General features: G+C 40.4%; 1 protein-coding gene across 2 annotated transcripts in view; it reads left to right on the top strand.

Annotated features, from left to right (window-relative positions):
* The window catches only part of ARIH1 (ariadne RBR E3 ubiquitin protein ligase 1), a 90,289-nt gene that overhangs the window by 46,835 nt on the left and 23,069 nt on the right, over positions 1-20,385 (top strand). For both annotated transcript variants that reach the window (XM_067555982.1, XM_067555984.1), the window contains exons 3-6: positions 5,222-5,366; positions 12,907-12,999; positions 13,346-13,401; positions 18,167-18,233. In XM_067555982.1, the coding sequence (XP_067412083.1) occupies positions 5,222-5,366; positions 12,907-12,999; positions 13,346-13,401; positions 18,167-18,233 (361 nt within the window). The remainder of the gene's footprint in view (positions 1-5,221; positions 5,367-12,906; positions 13,000-13,345; positions 13,402-18,166; positions 18,234-20,385) is intronic.

Genomic DNA, 20,385 nt, shown 5'->3' with positions numbered 1-20,385 from the left:
ACAAATATGTGGATCCACATTTGCAGGAATAAACTTTCACCCGACCCGCAATCCACCCTCCCTCTTTTAGATTAACCTGCATCTGCACATCAGCTATTTTGGAGCCAGCAGCCCTCCATAAATTGTTGAGCCCTTGCCACCCTAAACAGCTGATGAGCTGTTGAGTGCTGCCAGCTGCCTAACAGCTGATCAGTTGCCACTCCCACATAATAGCTGTGACCATCCAACTGTGATCTGCAAGAAATCGTCTGTGGATATAAAGCAGCTATCCATGGATTTGCAGGGCTCTGCAGATCATTGGGGTAACCTGCTATTTACCTCTCTCCACTGTGAAAACTGACTGAAATTCTTACCCTTCATTTCCTAGCTTTTAACCAGTTACTGATCCACGAGACTCTTATCCCATGACTCCTTACTTTGCTTAACAGCCTTTGGTGAGGGACCTTGTCAAAGGTCTTCTGAAAGTCCATGTACACTGTATCCACTGGATCACCCTTGTTCACATGCTTGTTGACACCTTCAAAGAATTGTAATAGATTGGTGGGGCATAATTTCTCTTTACAAAAGCCTTGTTGACTCTCTGCAATGTCTTGTCTTCCTCTAGTGCTCCTTTAGCACCTTGATCGTCCAGTGGCCCCACTGATTGTTTGCTTCGGATATACATACATTTTGTTGTTGCTTTTTTTTGTCTCTTGCTAGAATTCTCTTTTGGCCTGCCTAATGATACTTTTACATTTGACTTGCCCATTGACTTTATATTGATAAAATAAACAAATATTGAAAGAATAGAATAGGTCTGCTATGAGTTTATATATTAAAACATTCTAGATAGTTTATCTTCAGCATTTTGGCTCCATATCTTTATCGTATTTGAAGAGAATTGCAAGTCTTTATCAAATTTAGTCTTTCAAGTAACATCAAAGAACAGTGGCAAGGCCTAATATATTTTGTTCCCCTAAAATTTATGACCTCCTGCAGAATTCCGAAATTTTAGATTGAGCTCTAATGCCTATTCAGTGTTTCTCAGTCTCAAACTGCTTCAAGCAACTGCTGAACAGATGTGAACTGGCCCTGTGTGTGTTAACTCATAACCCTAATGACATTTGAAATATCAGCATGATTTTATAATCTGCTGGCTGATGTGGAGTAATGCCAAGTTAATATGCTTATTAGTTGGATGCAATGGTGGATATTGAGATTGGAAATAATGAGGTCTCAGCTGGCTGTTGGGATTGGGAAAGTAGACATTCAGGTCTCCAGCCCTGCCCTTAGAGAGGGAGATGGGGGAGAGAGAGACACATCCCCATCCCACTCCTAAAAGCCTCAACACCTTCTTGGGGGGCCAGATTCCTAATACCCTTCTACGCTTTCGCAGGGACCAAAATCCCCTGTTCTTCAGCACAGCTGCCAGAATTCCATCTCACACGGTGTAATTAATTAAAACCTCATTTTTAAATGTACCTGAATCTGTGGCACCACCATGCCAGAAACCAAGGTCCTTGCTGCAACATTTATGACTATCTTGTAGGTAGGGCAGGGGTTCTCAAACTGGGGGTCATGACCCCTCATGGGGTCCTGAGGTGGTTATGGCGGGTTGCGAGCTGTTAACCCCCAAGCATGCCGGGAAGGGTGGCAAGGCGTGGGGGAGGGTCACCACTTTTTGGGAAGGTCATCATAGCCTGAAATGTTTGCAAAGGGGGTCCCAGCAAAAAAAAGTTTGAGAACCCCCTGAGATAGGGTCCACTGTACTTTGCCTCAGGTACCGTACATAGGTGATGCTACATTGGAGAAATGGGCTAAATGAGCCCTAATAGGACTCTTCTGACTTAGTATTCTACCATAAGAAGTGTGCTCATGTCCTTAGCATCTCCTCAGTTGTGGATGTTTTTGATAACCCTTTTGGGCTCATGACATTTACAAACTAAAAGATTTTGGTCCTCATTTTACATCCTTTCCTGTCCCTGGCCACCTCAGTTAATGGTGTTAGAGAACAGAATTTCATTTAAAAATATAATAGGCTTTTAATTTGGTGTGTAAAGCCTTTTAATACATGTACAGCTGGAGGAGAATTGCTGCAAACTCCTGGGCTCTAGAACAACTGAAGCAGCATTAGACCCACCTGACAGGAAGGAGAGGTTAGTTAGTTGCCCTGCCAGCTGGCAGAGTCTCTGGCTTTTGTGTGAGACCGTGGCTATTTCCAGCAAGCAGCGTTGACTGCCCAGTGAGAAGAGGCTTTGTAGTTCCTACTAGAGACCAGTATTCTGATGTCTTGGTTTTGAACGTATCAGATACATGTTTTTTGAAGACTCTTTGATCTTGAATAGTTCTCCACACACCTATTTACATAGACAAATGTGTGCTGGGAATAGAATTAAGATGATCATATCTGATTCCACTGAATCACTATCAGATGGGGTAACTTTCAGGCAATGGCCACCTAGTTTCGATTTAACTGGCTGACTTTTGTGGGGGAGGAAGAACTATCACAACAAATAGTGCTTTCCATTCCCCTGTGTTGAGCCATTCCCAATGAAATGAGTTCAGCTGTTCATCAGTCAGGTTTGGTGAGTCACCTGCAACTGGCACAGCCTCATGGAAGGTCTTGTGATGCCTTGTTGTTTTTTCAAAATCAAATCCTTTTGCTGCTGCTGCTCTGTAATTCATGGAGAAGGGAAGGATGATCTTCCTGAAGTCTTCTGCCCAAACTCTCTCCAATTTGACAGCCTTGTGATGGAGGAGGAGGGAAATGAAAATACTAGGGTAGCAGTGGCTGTGGGACTTGGAAATAAAATGGTGCTTTTTAAAAAAAATGAGGGGGGTGGGGAATGGAGATAGAAACATTTTCCATAGTAATTTTCACTTTGTTTTTTTTAGTGTGTTGCTAACCAGTTCCAAGCATGGAAGACTCTCTGCTTGGGACATTAGTCAGCTAATAAAACATTTAGTGTTAGAATGCTGAATAACTGATTAGAGAGGAAAGATGGTGCAGTAATTAGGGTGCCAGCCAACAACTTGGGAGTCCTAGGTTCATTTATTACTCCATCATAGGCAAGTCACTTAGTGTTTGTGCCTCTTTTCTCTACATCTCTCAAGGGTGCTGGGAGAATAAATTCAGGAGATTGTAAGGCATTCTGATACTACAATCATAGGAGGTTTATATAAATGGTAGTTTGTTCATTTGTCACAATCCTGATTTGAAGGCTGGAGAGACCTTTAACATTTGTCTGTAGAATATTTTGGGAAGCATTCTGCTGCTTGTGCACCAGAATTGTTTGCAAGTTCTAATTACAGGGCCAGTTTCACTTAAAGAAACCCTCTGAAGGCAGTGAATTGCACAGGGAATCCTGAATTCTAAATTCTAAACCAGATGCACTTGCTTTATTACGTTAAGTAACTGGCTGTACTCTCAGCTTCCCTATGTTGATCTGATGATAATACAGTGACAGAGTAAGGAGCTGCAGTCTGCCACCAGAAGTAAACACAGTCCAACTTCCACCATGGTATTAAATACCTGATATTTATCTGGAAAATTTAAATTAAAGTGAAATCGTAAGATGGGAAAAGAGAACCATTTGCCTAATACATAACACTGGTCAGAAAACTTTCATCAGATTTTTAAAGTTACTTGTTTGCCATAGTATATGGGTAGTTTGTAGAAAAATATCAAAATCTCTTTACTTGCTGCAAACTTGTATGCCAGGTAGGTCAGTGATGCAGGGAAATGGAGATACAAACTTTCTCTAACACCTTGGGATGGATTTGGCGATAAAAGCTGAAGAGACGTTACACACTTGGGGCAGGGCTACACTACTAACTTGCATTGGAGCAGCTGTGCCACTGTAATGCATCTGGTGAAGACGTTTTAAGCTGACGGGAGAGAGCTCTACTGTCGGCTTAACTCCACCTCTGTGAGAGAGGTAGTAACTATGTCAGTGGGAGAAGCCAACATAGCATTGTCTACATGGGAGGGTTCAGGTGGGTATAAACATCTAATTCAGGATGTGGATTTTCCACATCCCAGAGCAACACAGTTTTGTCAAAGTAGTGTAGACCTGGTCTTGGTCTCTTTTTTGTTTTCCTGCCTCACTTTGAGTAAGGCCTGTCCCTTTGAATAAGGACATGATTACTGTTCCTGGAGCTTTCCTGTTGATGAGGCTGGAGCTCACAGACAAAATAAACCAGGCAACCCTAGTTTTCCTCTATTTCAGTCTATTACCTGACACAAAAGGCTCCAAGGATGTTACAAACTAGCGTAAAGAAGTTGAATTGTGTGAAGAACTCTTCCCATTGCCCCTTTAACTTAAGCTTCTTTTGATCAAAGGGCAGTGGAATATATATTTACTAGGACTTTCTCTTTGGTTTTCATTTGTCGCTTTCTATGCTAATTGCCTATTAGTCTTCCAGCTGTCAGGATGGAAACTGCTGTCTGTGGGGCTGAAGCATTCTAATCAAATGGTCCTGCCAGCTTGTTTGCCTGTCTCATTCTCATTTCCCTACACAAAATCAATTTAAAAGGTGCTCTTTTTAAAAAGAGCAGGTTCTCCCTTCAGGAAAACTAACCAGCATTTTGACTCTAAAACACTTCTGCTTTACTGGCCCTGATCCAAATTGTCCTATGAAATTTTATTGAAGGATGTCTTTGTTTCTGTTTCCCAATTCAGGCAGTACCTAGTTTTCACTCAAACCTAAGTTTTACTCTCATTATAGGAAGTGAAGGTTAAGCATACTCTTGGCCTTCATCCTCCTCAGATTAGTGTACTAGCTTGGCTGGAATGCACAGGAGGACTTGGCAGTGCTCTGACACACTCATATGTTTCCATGGGAAATAGACTCAGGCCCCAAAATCTCCTTTAGGTTACACATTTATCACTTTCCTAAATCTTTTACTGTACAGTCCTGGCCAACCCAGTGAAGGGTTATTGTCTGAACCTGTTTCTTTTTAAAAGTAATAGAGCTTCTACCAGTTATTTCTGAAACTCTGGTTACAACTGTGAATTTAGTACAATTTACTCAAAAGTGCAAACTGATTCGAGACACTAACACAGAATTTGGATTGAAACTGTCATCTGGTTCAAACGGAATTCTTCATCTCAAATTGCTGTCTACCTTCTTTGAAAAGAAAGAATTGTTAGATAATTATTGCCTCTTTGTTTTATTTCTGTTCATATTTTTAAGTGTGTGGTGGCTACACTCTCATCTCCTTCCTGTGTCCATTATACAGGTATTTTGATGGCAACCTGGAGAAGCTCTTTGCTGAGTGTCATGTAATTAATCCAAGTAAAAAGTCTCGAACGCGTCAGATGAACACAAGGTCATCAGCCCAGGACATGCCTTGTCAGATCTGCTATCTGAACTACCCCAACTCGGTGAGTACCTGGCAGCTCAAGGCAACGGGCAATTGTTTACAGCTCAGCGCAAGATTCTCTTCTTATATTGAAGAATTGCCTTTAGTCAGAGTGAAAAGTTAATTGCATGTTTTAGGGGCAAACTGCTTACTTTAAATGCATTACCATTTAAAACCTGTATAAGGACTGAGCAATAGGAATGTTGTTTCAAACAAAAAATTGCCTTTTCAAAGGGACGTTGAAGTCACATGGGGTTGAAATCTCTAATGTAGAAAAATTGAAAAGCCTTTGTTTTCCAAGATCAGAGTTTAGGGTGCTATTTCTCCTGCAGCAATTGTACTTTACAAGTATTGTAGTCCCAGTGTCCTAAGCAGCATGTTAGATCGAAATTACATGGCAGGGATTATGAAATTATGTAATACCCTTCCCCAGGAATCCTCTACTTTTAATTCCCCCATTCAGTTCAGAACAGTATGCTTAAAAACTAATTTCTTCCCCATTTAGCCATTGATTTTTAAAAATAAACTCTAAAATTCAAAATTTCATTTTTTAAGGTTTTATTTACAATGAAAATGAAATTTACAATAGTCTAGTTTCTTGTCATTGTGCTGAAAATCCATTTGAAATCAATTTCTCATTTTGGATCTCATCCACTAGCACATGGCTGCACTGTAGGGTTGGGGATACTGTGGAGGAATGACTTGTGTAATAAGCTGTTTCTAGTGGATTTTTTTGTGAACATTTTTTTTCCAGGTTTCAAGTTCGCTAAATGTGATAGGACCACATTTGGAAGGATGAATGTGTTCTCGAGTCAAGGATTTCAGACTATAGGATAGCATTTTCTCTTAATTCTGCTGTGCTAGTCCATATGACTAAATATAGGTCTTCCCTGCCAGCCGATGGAGACAAATATTAGTTATTTTTAATTCAGATCTAATATTTGTAATATGAACCTAAATTGAGGACTGGATGGTAATTCATCAGAGAAGCAAAAAGAAGTACAAGCACATCTTGCCCCTTTGAAGTTTTGCAAATGCTAGTTCTGATTGTTCATGCAGATATAACTAAAATATGGACACTTTGAGTGATTTGCACTATGAAATTTGTAGTGCACTAAATGTTTTTGTATAGAAGTGATTAGTTTCAACTAAAATTGTGGCAGGACATTTGAGCAATGGAAGAAAGGTGTTAAATAACAAAGCCTAAAAAAGGTTCCATTGTCATGTATCCAGAGTTAGGCTTGTTACATTCCACTGTTGACTGTATTTGTAGATACATTTTAAGAGGTGGTGTCAAGCTGTGGGCAGTAATGCAGTAAAACCATTCAGATTAAAGTAAGCATTCGATCAAATAAGGGTACATGCTAGCCCAGCTCAGACAAACTAAAAAGTTTGGGATAAAACTGAAATGAGAATAGAGGGAAAATAAAATTACACAGTATTCTGCAGTGAATAAAACTAGCAGATGTGGAAATATCTAATTCTTTACACCATACGCACAGGTGGTCTGTGTTCATGGAATAGCTTAAGTGGAGCACTCCTCTAGTGACTGCACAACTCCTGAGTTGTGGCAGGATTGGCAAATTTACTTTTTTGCAGAAATTGCCAAATGTAAACTATTTGTATCAAGGTTTCAGGGTCTCACTGTACTGTGTGCTGTGCAGACAAATAACATGACAGTTCATGTCCTAGAAAGCTCACAGTTTAGGTGTTGGGATGCTACAGATGGATGGAACAAACAGGGAGAGGGAGGATAAGATCAGAAGAAAAACGTAAGTATTTAGAAACCTAGAAGTTTCAGCTTGTCTGTGGCTTTGCCAGCAACCAACATCCATTAGGAATTTTGTTTTCTTTATTTGAACTTAGTTTCATATGGAATGGTACTGATCTTCAAAAACAGACACCCTTGTTTGGCCTTTTTTGAGAACAAGAAAACCTTTATATGAGCAAGGCATGAAAGCTTTCCATTAGTTTGCTGGAAATGTTTATTAGCCTACCTTTCAGGTTACCATTGTGCACTTTGGTTTTATGAGCTGCCTTGAAAAAGAGTACTATTTTGTTGACTGGAATGGCTGAAACTTCCCCAGTGAGGAATGGGCAGTACAAGCTCTGTGGAAGGAAGAGCAAAGCACAGATTCCACCACCTCGGAGATTCTCAGCCTTGTGCTGCACTGGAGGAGTTTACCATTAGGTGCTCTCCAGCCAGTAAGGAATAAAACATCACCAGAAATGCAAATAAATGGTTCAAGAAATACAGACTTGCACATTCCTCCCCTCTTGTATCTTCAGAGCCTTCTGCACTCCCGCTTCCCCATTAAAGGTGAACTGCAAGGGGAAGACGTGTATCCCCTTTGTTGTTTTGTTGTATAAAGATTTTTTTAAAAACCTGCTTAAGTAAAAATTCACACTTGTTTTTCATTAGAAATTCATGTCTAGTCTACCTTGGAAAAGTCTGGTGACTGAAAAGTTGGTAGGGTTATGCACTACGGTATTGAGGAAGTGAAACTGGGTTAAAAGTGAAATTATTTTGATTCAGACTATTAAACTGCTTAACTTAAACAACTGAGATGTAGGATAAAGGACATCCTTACTTGATTTATGATCTCAATGTTCATCTGAGATTTACTGCAAGTCTCCTAGCAAAACCAGGGATAGCCAGACTTAACATTCCAATACAAAGTTCTAAGAAAGCAAAGAACCCACCTTAAACTTTTAGTGCCTTTATCCATCATAATGAAGCAGAATGGGCATGTGTCTGACTTTTCTCCCCACCCACCCCTTACAGGTCACTTTACCTCTTAGAGGGCACATGTACGTGCACACGAGTCCAATATTCCACATTGAAAGTGGAGCATAGTAAATTCAATTGCAGCCATCTGCCCCAGGTGGGCTCTTTACCCATATCCCTACTGCCTTTACAAATTTATACCTTGTCCGTCCCTGTGGCACCAGCCATACTCCTTCTCCACACACTGCTTTTATGCATCTGGGTGTTAGCCAGTATCCAAAAAGTTAATATCTTCACATTTTAAGGCTTGGACTGTGCTTCTGGCTGAGGAATAGGCACTACTTCCTCAATATAGCAGTGGAAGATCATCTAGCCGAAAGTGTGGAAATCTTCTGTGTGGTTACTCCTACTCCCTGATTTTTCCAAACCTGTGTTTGGCTTAAATTTGCCAGCTTCCTTGCATGCCTCCCAGAGCTCTTCAAAAAGTTCTTGTTAAGTATAATCTTGCCTTCCATTTTCATGACTGTCTCAATATTCTGCTATCAGTGGGGGCATAATTGTTTCAGTTGTTTCATCTTCCAGTAAATCTTCCATAACCAGTGACTTTTAAAGCAGTGACAAAGACGAACTGCATGTGACCATTCTGTTCCCTGTACCACCATGGGAATAACAGTGAGTTAAGTCTGGAGGTTATAAATTGAATGATTTTACACAGAGCAAGCTCAGCGCAGTTGGAAGTAATGTATTGGCCAGAACAATTTAATAACCGAATAGCCTATGAGTGCCCCTCCTTGGTATAGGGTTTTCTCACAAGTCAGGGTTGAAGGGGAGGGGGCATCAGATAATGTTCTGGAAATCTCACATTGACATTTGACACACAGATTTTTATGTGGCCAAAGAAACCTTTCAGGTTAAACGAAGTTACTGTACTATGAACAACAAAGCTAAAGCTTATAATCACAAGATGCCTCCCTGTTACTACTATGGGATCAGTATATTGTAACAGTACACTCTGGTGTGTGTTCCATTTGCTCCATTTCCCTGTTGCCTCAGGTAGCCCAGGTGCTCACCTTAGGTGTTTCTGCTTTCCTTTGTAATAGAAAAGTACCTTGAGTAGTAGCGGCAGGGTCAGTAGGAGATCAGTCTAGTCCTTAGCTGGAAGGAAGATAGTGTCGGCTGGGGAAAGCCTCGAGGGTGAGGGTATAAAGGGTAGGAAAAATGGAAGGCGATCCTATCCTCCATTTCTTCAGCATATGATGAATCTGGGGGAAATGATGCAGGAAAACCAGGCCCTTTAATCTTCTTTTTATGAAAGGTATGGGTCTCTGTATGTATGAGGTCACTGTCAGCCACCTAGTTTGAATTTGAATTGAAGCTTTTGCATTAGGGGCTAGAATACTGGGGGGAAGGAAGATATTTTTTAAATTGAGCATTTAACTTAAAATTCCAGAATCTTCTTTCCCAGGTGATCCAAAGCACTGTAGTTTTGCGAACAATTCCTTCCTGCTTTTAGAATGCTTGGGATTTCAGAGGTTTTAAATTTTTAAAAGTGCTACAAATTCACAAGAGACAACTAGTTGTGCAGAGATCACAGATAGCCTCACACTCTGCCTTGTAGGACTTATGGGGGGGTTATATTTTGTGTTCCTTTATAGTAACCCATCTGCCCTGTTCAGGAGAGATTTTGATTGAATTGCAACTTCAGCCGGCAGAATGGTAGCCGCCATGACACATGTTTTGAGAGTGGTGGCAAATACTAGTGGAAAAGAGCTTTTTGCTGTTAGCTCACAAGTCTGAATCCAAGAATGACCATTTGGTGGCCTAAGTGAAACTTGTTGGTCTGTTTGGTTCCTAATGGATAGGTGTCAGATCACCAGTAATCACATTAAGTGACCCTTGTTGACAGCCTTCAGAGGCAAGGACAAGAATTGAAAGGGCTAGGCAGACAGACCTTCGTCCTCCCTCCCCCACCGGATGTCCCTTCAGATTAGGTTTGGTGGGAGCATTAACAGTAGTGTTCCTGGGAAGCTTGTGCTGCAGCCCATGTGGTGCACTTGTTCTGTGAATATATAGATGGCTCCTCAGATCTGGCAGTGATCAGTGATGCCTTTCACTGAGCTATTTACTGAAGAAGAAAAACATTTTGAGTGAAGCTGCTCTGGAAAATGTCAGTCTTGGATATACAGAATCCTTGCTGTGTTTGTTCAATTATTGCTTACAAAAGAGCAGACACAGATATCCGTAGGTAGTAAAATACCGATGCTAGTGTTCTTGCAAATAGGAATATGCAAAAAGCAGGAAAATGACACTGAGCCTGACCCCAAAATGAGGTCATTAGAATCTTGTCAGTGTAGATAGGCAAGGTGAAAGTGTAAGGTAATGTCTGTTTGCCCATGATATGCCATTTTGGAATAAAACCATTATTTATCAGCTGTCATAATTGCCTGTTGTCTGTGTGGTCTTTCACTGGTTCCTCCCTTCTTGATTTCTATAGCCAGTCAGCCTCAGGCAAACTCAGCAGTTCATCAAATTAAAGAAATGGCTAGACAGAGAAGCAGATGTTCTGTACAGGAGGCAGTGATTGACAATGAAATAGGGAGCTATCAGCTCTCTGACTTACTGGCCTGAAGCCATCAAAATCAGTCTTGCACTAAGGATACACAATAATCTTTTCTCTTTTCTCTTGGACTGACATTTCCTTTGGTATACTTGCTTGCAAAAGATAGTACAAGGATATTCTTGTTCGTGATAGCTCTAGACTGTCAATACCTATCCCATGCAGATGAGCCTTCTGTGCTATGGACACCATAGTTCTGGACTAAAGCAGTGCAATCTCCAAAATCTGTGGTATCCAGTGGTTCCACCCAAATGTGCCAGAGACTTCTCAAAACCTAGAAAATTAAGTTAGTTGCTATTCTATTGAAGCTCCATCTCAAGGGGAGCATCGTTTGAGCACAGAAATGTTTGCAGAGTTAGACGTCCTCTTCAACAGGATGTTCAAATAGTTTAAATCTGAGCCAGGTCTTCTTTCATGCCGGGATTATGGCCCTGTAAACCTCCTGCATCGTTGATAACCAGGCAGTGACAGAATATGAAGGTCTCCCACAGGAAACTTCCACTTAAATGCAAAGCCTGGTGTAGGTCTCCCTGGGCCTTCACTTGAGCTGTCTAGATTAGAAGAAGGGAAGGAGGAGTGGGCCTCAGAATATATGACTCCAGGCAGAAGTAGTAATGAAGACAGCTGTAGTGAAGACCAAGGGACCCTCTAGCAGGGCCTTGAGGAGAGTGTGTAGGTGAGTGCCCTCCAGAGCAGTACCTGAGTAGGATGGTCATGCTAGTGAAGGAAGTGCAATCTAATTATACTTCAGTGTCAGATGCCCAAAGTAAACAAACGTACGTTTGTAACAGTATTTTCAGAAAGAAATGTGATTCCTCCCTCTCCCCTCAGTTGAATGTGTTTTAATTGACAAAATTTTGCTTCTATTGGAATATCGTACCCTATTATCTGTATAGCCTTACGCAAGTGTATGATGCTTTACGGGTGGAATATAAAACTAGGGTTCAGTTCTGAGAAGATATCAAATTAGAACGTGCATGGGGCAGTGAAGGGGATTTTTTTTCCTGTGGTCTGAAACATAATTAAGTCCTGTCCATAAGTCTCATTTATATAGAACCCTCACTTCAAAGTTACTCTTCTCAGGCAGTCCTATTTAATGCTTTTTGGTTCTTTTTTCCACCACCCCCATATATAATCAGTTGAGTCACAGACGGTACACTTGGTGTAGAGGATAATGCATACAGAGTCAAAGTTGTCTTTGCTGGGTCGCTTTCTGCATGGGTAGCTAATCATTTGAGTAGCTTATCATTTGTATCAAATCTCAATTGGTAATTTATTTCTGCCGGTTATGTTCTTCATTCTTCTGATCAGATGAGCAACTGGGTCCCAAAGAAGGCTAAATAGTTTACCAAGCAAGCTAACATACTGAAAGTCAGTTCACATAGACCTCTAATGTTGTAAACTCCTGTTACTCAACATTAGTCCCATAACATATTACTTCCTTTCTTCTTTGCTGCTTCTGCCTGCCTGGGCAGTATCTTAGATGGTTAGTAATCATTCTGGAACTGAGCGGCTGAGTATGATTTCAAAGTGGAGGGTTGTGAGTGCAGGAAACCAAACCATGGGTATCATTTTAACTCTAACCCAAGTTTCCTGATGCAGCATTTGTTAGTGATTTACAGTAACAAAGGTAGAAAAAAATGTCATACCAGGTGCATGAGTCAAAGACTACATCTGGGTAGGTAGAGGGTTGTGGGTGTGATTCTCAGCTCGTGTAGACATACTCTCGCTAGCTCTTATTGAGCTAGCATGCTAAAAATAGTAGTGTAGTTGTGGTAGTGTGGGCCATGGAGGCATGGTCTAGCTGCCCAAGTACGTACCTGGAGTCTGGGTACTGGGACAAAACCAGGCAGGTTTGTACTCAGTGGGGGCTTTTGCTACCATGGCTACACTGTTTTAGCGCACTAGCTCAGTGAGAGCTAGCACAAGTATGTCTGCTCATGTTGAGAATTGCACGCCAGCTTGAAGAGTAGAATAGCCTAAAATGAAGGACAACTTAGAGGTATTTGAAGAGGGAGGGGCAACGACTGCAGCTACATTGAGTGCACATTTAAAGCTGCTGTAACAATGTGTTGTGGTGATAATGATGTAAAGTAATCAGTATGGTATAGGTGGAACAGTCAGATTCTGTACTGGGAATAAGAGGTGAAATAGCAAAATTGCACTGCTCCAGGAAGGACAGAATGGATACAGGGTCACGTGTCTTTGTTGTTGCAGTACTTTACTGGCCTAGAGTGTGGACATAAGTTCTGTATGCAGTGCTGGAGTGAATATTTAACTACCAAAATAATGGAGGAAGGCATGGGACAGGTAAATATTATCTATGTGGCTTGTGCTGGTCTTGTGTTGGGGAAGAGGGAAGGATGGGTTGGGAGCAGGAGTCTTTTCTAATAAATGAGTCGTGGAGGTTGAATTCTTTATTGAATGTATGGAGGGTTTGATGGGGAACTGTATGGACTCTGTCTAAGCATCTCAGCCCTAGTTGGACATGGTCATGCTGTTCAGGGAGGTGGGCCCAGATGATGTATCTGGAGTTCTGACTTTACTGAGCAAATATGGCTAATTGCAATAAAATCTTGTGGCTTTGGGGTTCTTCATGAGACCAGAGGGGCTCAAAAAATTCAAGACCTCACTTGACCCGTTTGTTCCTTTTCAGACTATTTCATGCCCTGCTCATGGCTGTGATATCTTAGTTGACGACAATACAGTTATGTAAGTACCACAGTTGAAGGGTGGCATCATGTTAACCTTCCTCTGTTAATATTTTTCCATTTTGCCCCTCCAGTAAATGTTGTATGTGTGAGATGGCTGGTTCAAAGCTCCTTTAAAGTCTTAATGTGTAAAGAGATGGATGTTCAACGAACCTGTGTTGGCATTAGCCATTCTCAGTTGCGTGCTAGAGGGGAAAATCTCTGCCACATTTATTAAACATAAAAGTAGAATAAATGCCCTTGCATTCTGCCACCAAAGCCCCAGTTAATTGCCATGTACAGTTGTTCGTTTCCTCTCATCTGACTAGGAATATAGAATTTACTACAGCAGGTCAACGCACTGGTCCATCAAGTCCTGTATTCTGCCTTGAGCAGTGGAAAATACCTGAAGCTTCAGAATTGCTCTCCTGTAATGCATTTGGCCAACTGTGCAGTGCTGCCCATGTAGGCTGTTGTGGGAGATGCCTTCTTGACCCCTCTCATAGGGAATTCTATTACTTACACCCTGAGTCATGAGATTTGATTACCCTTTTATGTTAACCAGTGTCATAAGTGGTATTACTCACAAAATTACCAGCTACGGTAAGTGACAGCAACCTTATGCGGAAATTAATTCTATGGGTTTCCCCTTCTTGTTTTTAATGTAAGGTGACACCTTATTATTGAACAGATATATCCTTTATAATCCTAAACCTCAATTACATCCATTCTAACTTTTCATGCTAGAACAGCATCTGAATTGAAGCTTTCTGCTTGCCAACCTGCTCCTCCTACCTAGAGCCAGACTTGTTCATAGATGTTAGTTTGCTGTTTTACATCACTTGCTTCCAAGGTTGTGAATTGCAGTGTCACTGTGTGCATGGAAGCATCAGTCAATCATAAAGGGGAACCAGGTTGACTGTACAAAACTGCCCTTAAATATCTTCATAACCAGTCATGATTGGGAAGGAAATAGTGTGGGGGGACAGGAGTGCTTGGTGGGGTGAAGCAAGGCACATTGTGTTTGAGACATTTAATTTTAGTTTTTGCCTGGTATTTTAGATGCCACTTTTTAAAATAGACTTTATTTCTAGGGATCTTATATTACTGGGATCCAAACTTACCCTGAAGTGCCACAGATCTTCAGCAAGGAATTTCCTAAGTAGCAGTGGATCATCTGGCACCAATGTAGAAGCTGACTTCTCTTATCAGACGCACTGCCCCATACACTAACCTGCTTCAGGGGAGCTAAATTAGGGGTCTTGATTACATTTGTTTCTTCTCATAAAACCTAGTCCCTGTAATCCCAGTGATGGCACTTATCCATAAAGGAGACCTGCAAACGTTTTTTTAAAAATGAATTGGGGTTGGTGAGTGGCTTCTGGTTTGTTTGGGTTTTTTTGTTTTTTTGTTTTTTTTCTGCTGCTGCTTGATGTATGAAGGAGGAGGCCTGACTGGCTTTGGTTGCTTTTTACTTTATCGATTGTCTAAACTGGGAAACTAGCACAGATGGAACTGAACCAGTGTGACTTAACCTCATTTTGCAATATCGTAGTTTTGCAGCAGTGGAGCTATGTCTATATAGTTACATCCATGAGTCATTCTTCTCTGAACAAGCACCTGGATTTTAAATCCCTGTTGTTTGTTTGCATTCTTCCCTAATCTTGCAGAAGGACCTCTGGAAGGGGTAAGAGGTGTATGAGCCCTAACACCTACGTGAAGGGGTGAGGATGCTGGACCTTTAATAGGCTTCAAGATATTAAGTAATTGGAATTAAACAGCTGCAAACAAAAATTAAGTTTTAAATAATCTGACTAAACAACCCTTCCTCTACCTATTATTTAACTTCCACTCTTAGCTCTTGTGATGTCACCATTTCACTAGCTCTCCAACCTTAGCCTTCCAGACTACACAGGACCTGAATTTCTTCTGCTAAAAAAAAATACTTAAAAGAAAAAACAGTTTTCAGGGCTTCTTTAACCACCATAAAAACAGAAAGCCCAGACCCAGTTTCACCTTCCCCAGCCTATGAAGCTGTGGATCTGTAAAGCTGCACTATTTGTGGGCAGGCCAGTTTCAGCAGTAAAGATAGACTTTCCCAGATCCATCATTGTGTAGCTTTATTCTTGTGAATTATACTTCCTCTGGCTTTTATAGCTATTGATCTAGAGGGGGAGGATGAAGAGGGGGATGTCTCAAATCCTTCAAGATCTTCAAGCCAGCTGAAGATAATCTGTTTCTATCCCTCCCTCACCCTTTCTGATGCTGCTGGTAATTGCTTTAACCTACATGCAGTGTTGTTGCTTTCATTAATAAGCACAGCAGGCTTCCTTTATTACTGGTGCCAAATGGCTGTTGCTGTCGTGTAGCCTCTGCAGTCCAGTCGCGACCGACAAGAATCTGCCTACTCAGTTTCTCTACAACTTCTGGTGACATTGATGGTACAACCGTATGTCTCGTTCCCATTTGGCCTACTGCTAAGAAAGTTCAGACAAAATTGAAAAGACCGTGTTGAGGAACTCGGTAGAAAAAGGGAGGATGCAACAAGTAAGAAGAGCTGACTCTCCAACATTAGTGCCTTATTTTTATCCCCTCCATATCTGCAGTTACTAGTGGTTGTCCTCATGCCCTATAATCCTCATCAAAGAATTGTAATGAGGCCACTACAGAGCAGACAGCACTATGTTGAGTTTTCAATATAGGATTCTGTGATCCAAATTGGCTACTCATTTCTATAGCTCATGCATCCTGCTATGTTTGTTGCTCTAGGTCTTAAATTCCTAAGACAGCAAGAAATTGGGTAATGCAGTAATTTTTTTAACCTTATCAGTTGGTAAAGAAAAATACCATGAAGTTAAAGGACCACTACCATACTTAGGTGAAGTGTAATGGAGCTGTTGTAAAAATATTTCCCCAGAGGTCAGTCTGCATGTATAACTTAGTTTAATGAAGGAAGGAAGCCTGGCTAGTGGTTAGAGTATGGGGCTGGGAATCGGAAAGAGAGAGGGCTTATTCCAAATGACTGATTTGTGGCATTGGGCAAGTCACTTACCCTCTTTGCCTCAGTTTCCTTGTTGGTCAGACAGTAATAACACTCACCACTTTAAAGGAATTTGTGATCCTCAGATGAATGGCACTATAGAAATGCGGTTGTCACTTTAAAACGACACTTTCAAATCCAACAGACAGGAGCTGATGCAATTGTGAAGGTGGCTTATTTACCTAGTTTGGTAAACAACAAATGTAAAGGATTGTATTGCCATACTAGCTGTATTCTACTTACATTTGAGATGGCTCTTGCATCCTAAATTTTGTCCTTGGTTATGTATGGCTTTTGGAAAATTTGGAGCTGAAATTTATCATCCCTATTCTCATCTCAGAGGTGAACTTTTTGGTAAAGTTCCATACATCTATATTACAAGTTAAATTAACATTCTTTGTATTCTCAGATAACAAATGGCTTCGTTTAAAAACTGGTAAACTAGCCATGGATTTGGTCCTCCATAACAGAAGTTTTTGGCACGTTTGAAGACATTTTAGTTCAGAAATACTTATGCATTTGAAAATTCCATGCTACGTATGCACAGTATTGTGCTTTTCACTAGCTCAGGACCACTCAATACAACTTGTATCTGCTAGAGTTTGTCTGGAGCGCTGTGCCATTCAATGCAGGTGCATTTCAATCTTGATTAGAATATGAGCATGTGAAAGCTCATTTGATTGCCATTAAACGAACACACATTCATGGATGAAAAGTCCCATATAAGAGCTAGGAAGCAGAATATTTATTATTGTGCGTTAGTTTCAGTATTTTCTTACTTCTAAATGGCCCTCTGGATATCAACAGGTTGGTGAGCATGTATGTAAAACAATCTCTCAAAGTCATTAGTGTTTATTCCAGTATATGATCATGAAGTGGTGATTGGTTTTTAACAATAACTTATGCAAAGTGGAAATCATTCCAGCTTCATAGGTTGATTTTAAATACTCAAAAGGAAATTCAGCCATGGTCTTCAAGCAATCATAGCTATGCTGCCTTATGCTTATGACAGCTCATGTGTAAGTGTTTTCAGTAATGCATAATTTAATGTAGTTATTTACAATGCATCAAGATATACACAACATAATTATAAAATCCAGAGCATGCAGATCGGATCAATAAACTATTGAAAGTGCTCCTCCAAATTGAAATGATTAACTTAAAATGAGACTTTATTTACTTTTGCCAATGTCTTGAAGACCATGTGTTTTGCTGATCTTGCAGCTTTTACTTGTTGCCTTTCTGTATATGAATGATCAGCAATATTCCATTAACATTTAAGATGGTGATCATTAACATTCCATTGAAATAACATCTGGGCATAGCTGGTGCTTGTCAGCAGCACCGTGAGTGCAGTCTGAAGCCTTTGAAAGCAGTTTATAGGAAACATGTAAATCTGACATGAATAGAAACTAGCAAAATTGTTTACTGTTCTTCCTGGACTCTTCAGGAAAGCCTTAGAAAAATTCAGGTACATTCTTCAAAACAGTCTTGCTTGAACTGTATAACTTTCATTTGTGCTTCTGAATTAAGAATCAGAAATGAAAGCTGTAAGGTTCAGAGTGGTTGTGTTGTGTTGTAACATTGCACAAATAGAAAACAGGTAAGTGTTCCTGGATATGTGTAGCTGCAAGCATGTGAGAAAGCAGCCAGCATCGTTACACTGTCTTTTTCAGTTGTTGACTTTGTGTAAAGCAATGAGTTTCCTCCTATAATGAATGTTTCTGCATTTCTCTCCTTTCCATAGGCGTCTGATCACAGATTCAAAGGTTAAATTAAAGTACCAGCATTTAATAACTAATAGTTTTGTAGAGGTGAGTCTTTTATTTGAAATTCTTTAACGAAAGAAATAAATGTCGTTCTAATCTTTAGTCTTATACACAGAAACAAACCCCTTTGATAATTGACTCTGGTAATTTCTTTGTATAGTGATGTCTTGGACAAGTTTTTGATTGAATTGTGGCTCAGTGGTTGATGATGCGGGATGGGGGCTTACTTCTGTTCATGTATAAAGGCTCACTAACACCTTTTCATTTTAGTCAAGCCAGGTGCTCTTATGCTGGGGAGACAATTTAGATTTCCATATTGTGATAGGATATAAGCGTGAGAGCTAGTAGTCAATTTTTCTCTTACTGTGGTACCTCTTTCTTGAAATAGGCAGGCATTTGTCATGAAGGTTGAGCTTGTATTGACTCTTTTATGGCAATATGTTCCAACCTTCATGACAAATGAAGAAAGTGAAGAGCTACCCAAGTTTAAGGGTTATAGACATCTGTACAAGTAGACATCTGTACAAAAGATGATCTAATCAGTTGTAACAACAAGGTAGAGCTCTTGCAGCAAGTGTTTAAAAATCATTTAGTCTATGTGCAATTATGGGGAAAATATTAAACTATTCTCCAGGGTATTGGGAAGACACACAACCCTGAGAGGTATGTACTGGGTGAGGGAGACGCACGGTGAGATGTTACCTAGAGATTTAGAAAATTACTGTCACAGTAGATGAGAAAAATCCAGTAGGTGTTACCTAAGTCCTGAGAAGCATTTAAAGGTCCTGGTCTTTCCAAGGTCATGGTCACTGTATTTGAGTAAGCTTTTTTCAGCCTCAAAACCAGGATACACCAAGCATTAAAGTGTAGCGGATACTCTAAATCCCAGTCTTAAGGCATGAAGATGTATAACTGCTTTGAATAAAATATTTGTGTTCTGTTAACTACTGGCTCCATAATTGAAAATAAAATCAATGAATAAACCTACATTCGAAAAGTAAGATTTAAAGATGCAAGCTTGGACATTTTCATTGTATTCACTCCCTCACTGCATCCGTGTTGCATGTATTCAGGATACTGTAAACAGCCTGTTTAGTAATCAGCAATAGCTGGGGAAAGTTAAGATTGCAGTCAAACCATAACTTTCACTTATTGACTCTTGTGTAAATCAGCCTTTTTGACATTGCACAAATGTAACATTGGAGACGCACAATTGTTACAATCCACGAGGTTTATAAAGGTTGGAAGACGTCCTAGAAGTCCATTTGTGGCAGCAGTAAAAATGCAAACAAGGCAGTTGGATATGTTACCAAAAGGGTTGAGGATATGTATGACTTATATGGTGGGTTCCTGGACATAGCCGTAGGTAGACAGTGTTTAATTAAAAGGGAATCCCTGGGGCACAGAGGTTGGGAGGTGGGTCAAACTGCTCAGATGCTAGTTTGACCAGTACTTCCCTAATGGAAGCTTAAATATTTTACACTTTCCTCATGAAAAGTATCGTCCAGGTGACCTAGTACAGTGGCTCTCAACCGTTCCAGACTACTGTGCCCCTTTCAGGAGTCTGATTGCTTGTATACCTCCAAGTTTCACCTGACTTAAACTACTTGCTTACAAAATCAGACATAAAAATACAAACGTGTCACAGCACACAATTACTGAAAAATGGCTTACTTTCTCATTTTTACCATATAATTCTAAAATAAATCAACTGGAATATAAATATTGTACTTGCATTTCAGTGTATGGTATATAGAGCAATAAAAGCAAGTCACTGTCTGTATGAAATTTTAGTTTGTACTGACTTTGCTAGTGCTTTTTATGAAGCCTATTGTAAAATAGGCAGATATCTAGATGAGTTGATGTACCCCCAGAAGACCCCTGTGTACCCCTGGTTGAGAACCACTGACCTAATAGATATGTTCAAAATACAGGAGATAAAAGTGGGATAGCAATTAACTGTTACATGTCTCCTTTCTAAACAAGCAGTACTGTTAACAGTGAAGCAATTGACTGCTTTATTCAGTCAGTTTCTGTGTGGATGGTGTGAACTTGTAGAACAAACAGACATGAGGCCATTGTGGATAGGCATTTGATAGGAAGGGTGTGTCTACACTGTAGTTAGACACATGCGGCTTACCCATGCCAGCTGACTCTGGCTTGGGCTGTGTGGCTGTTTAATTACAGTGTAGACACA

Source organism: Emydura macquarii, unplaced genomic scaffold (assembly GCF_026122565.2).
Source record: "Emydura macquarii macquarii isolate MOO-44397 ecotype Brisbane River unplaced genomic scaffold, CSIRO-AGI_Emac_v2 contig_1644, whole genome shotgun sequence".
Classification (NCBI taxonomy): Eukaryota; Metazoa; Chordata; order Testudines; family Chelidae; genus Emydura; species Emydura macquarii.
Note: the sequence above shows the minus strand (reverse complement) of the source record. Positions and strands in the feature narration are given on the sequence as shown.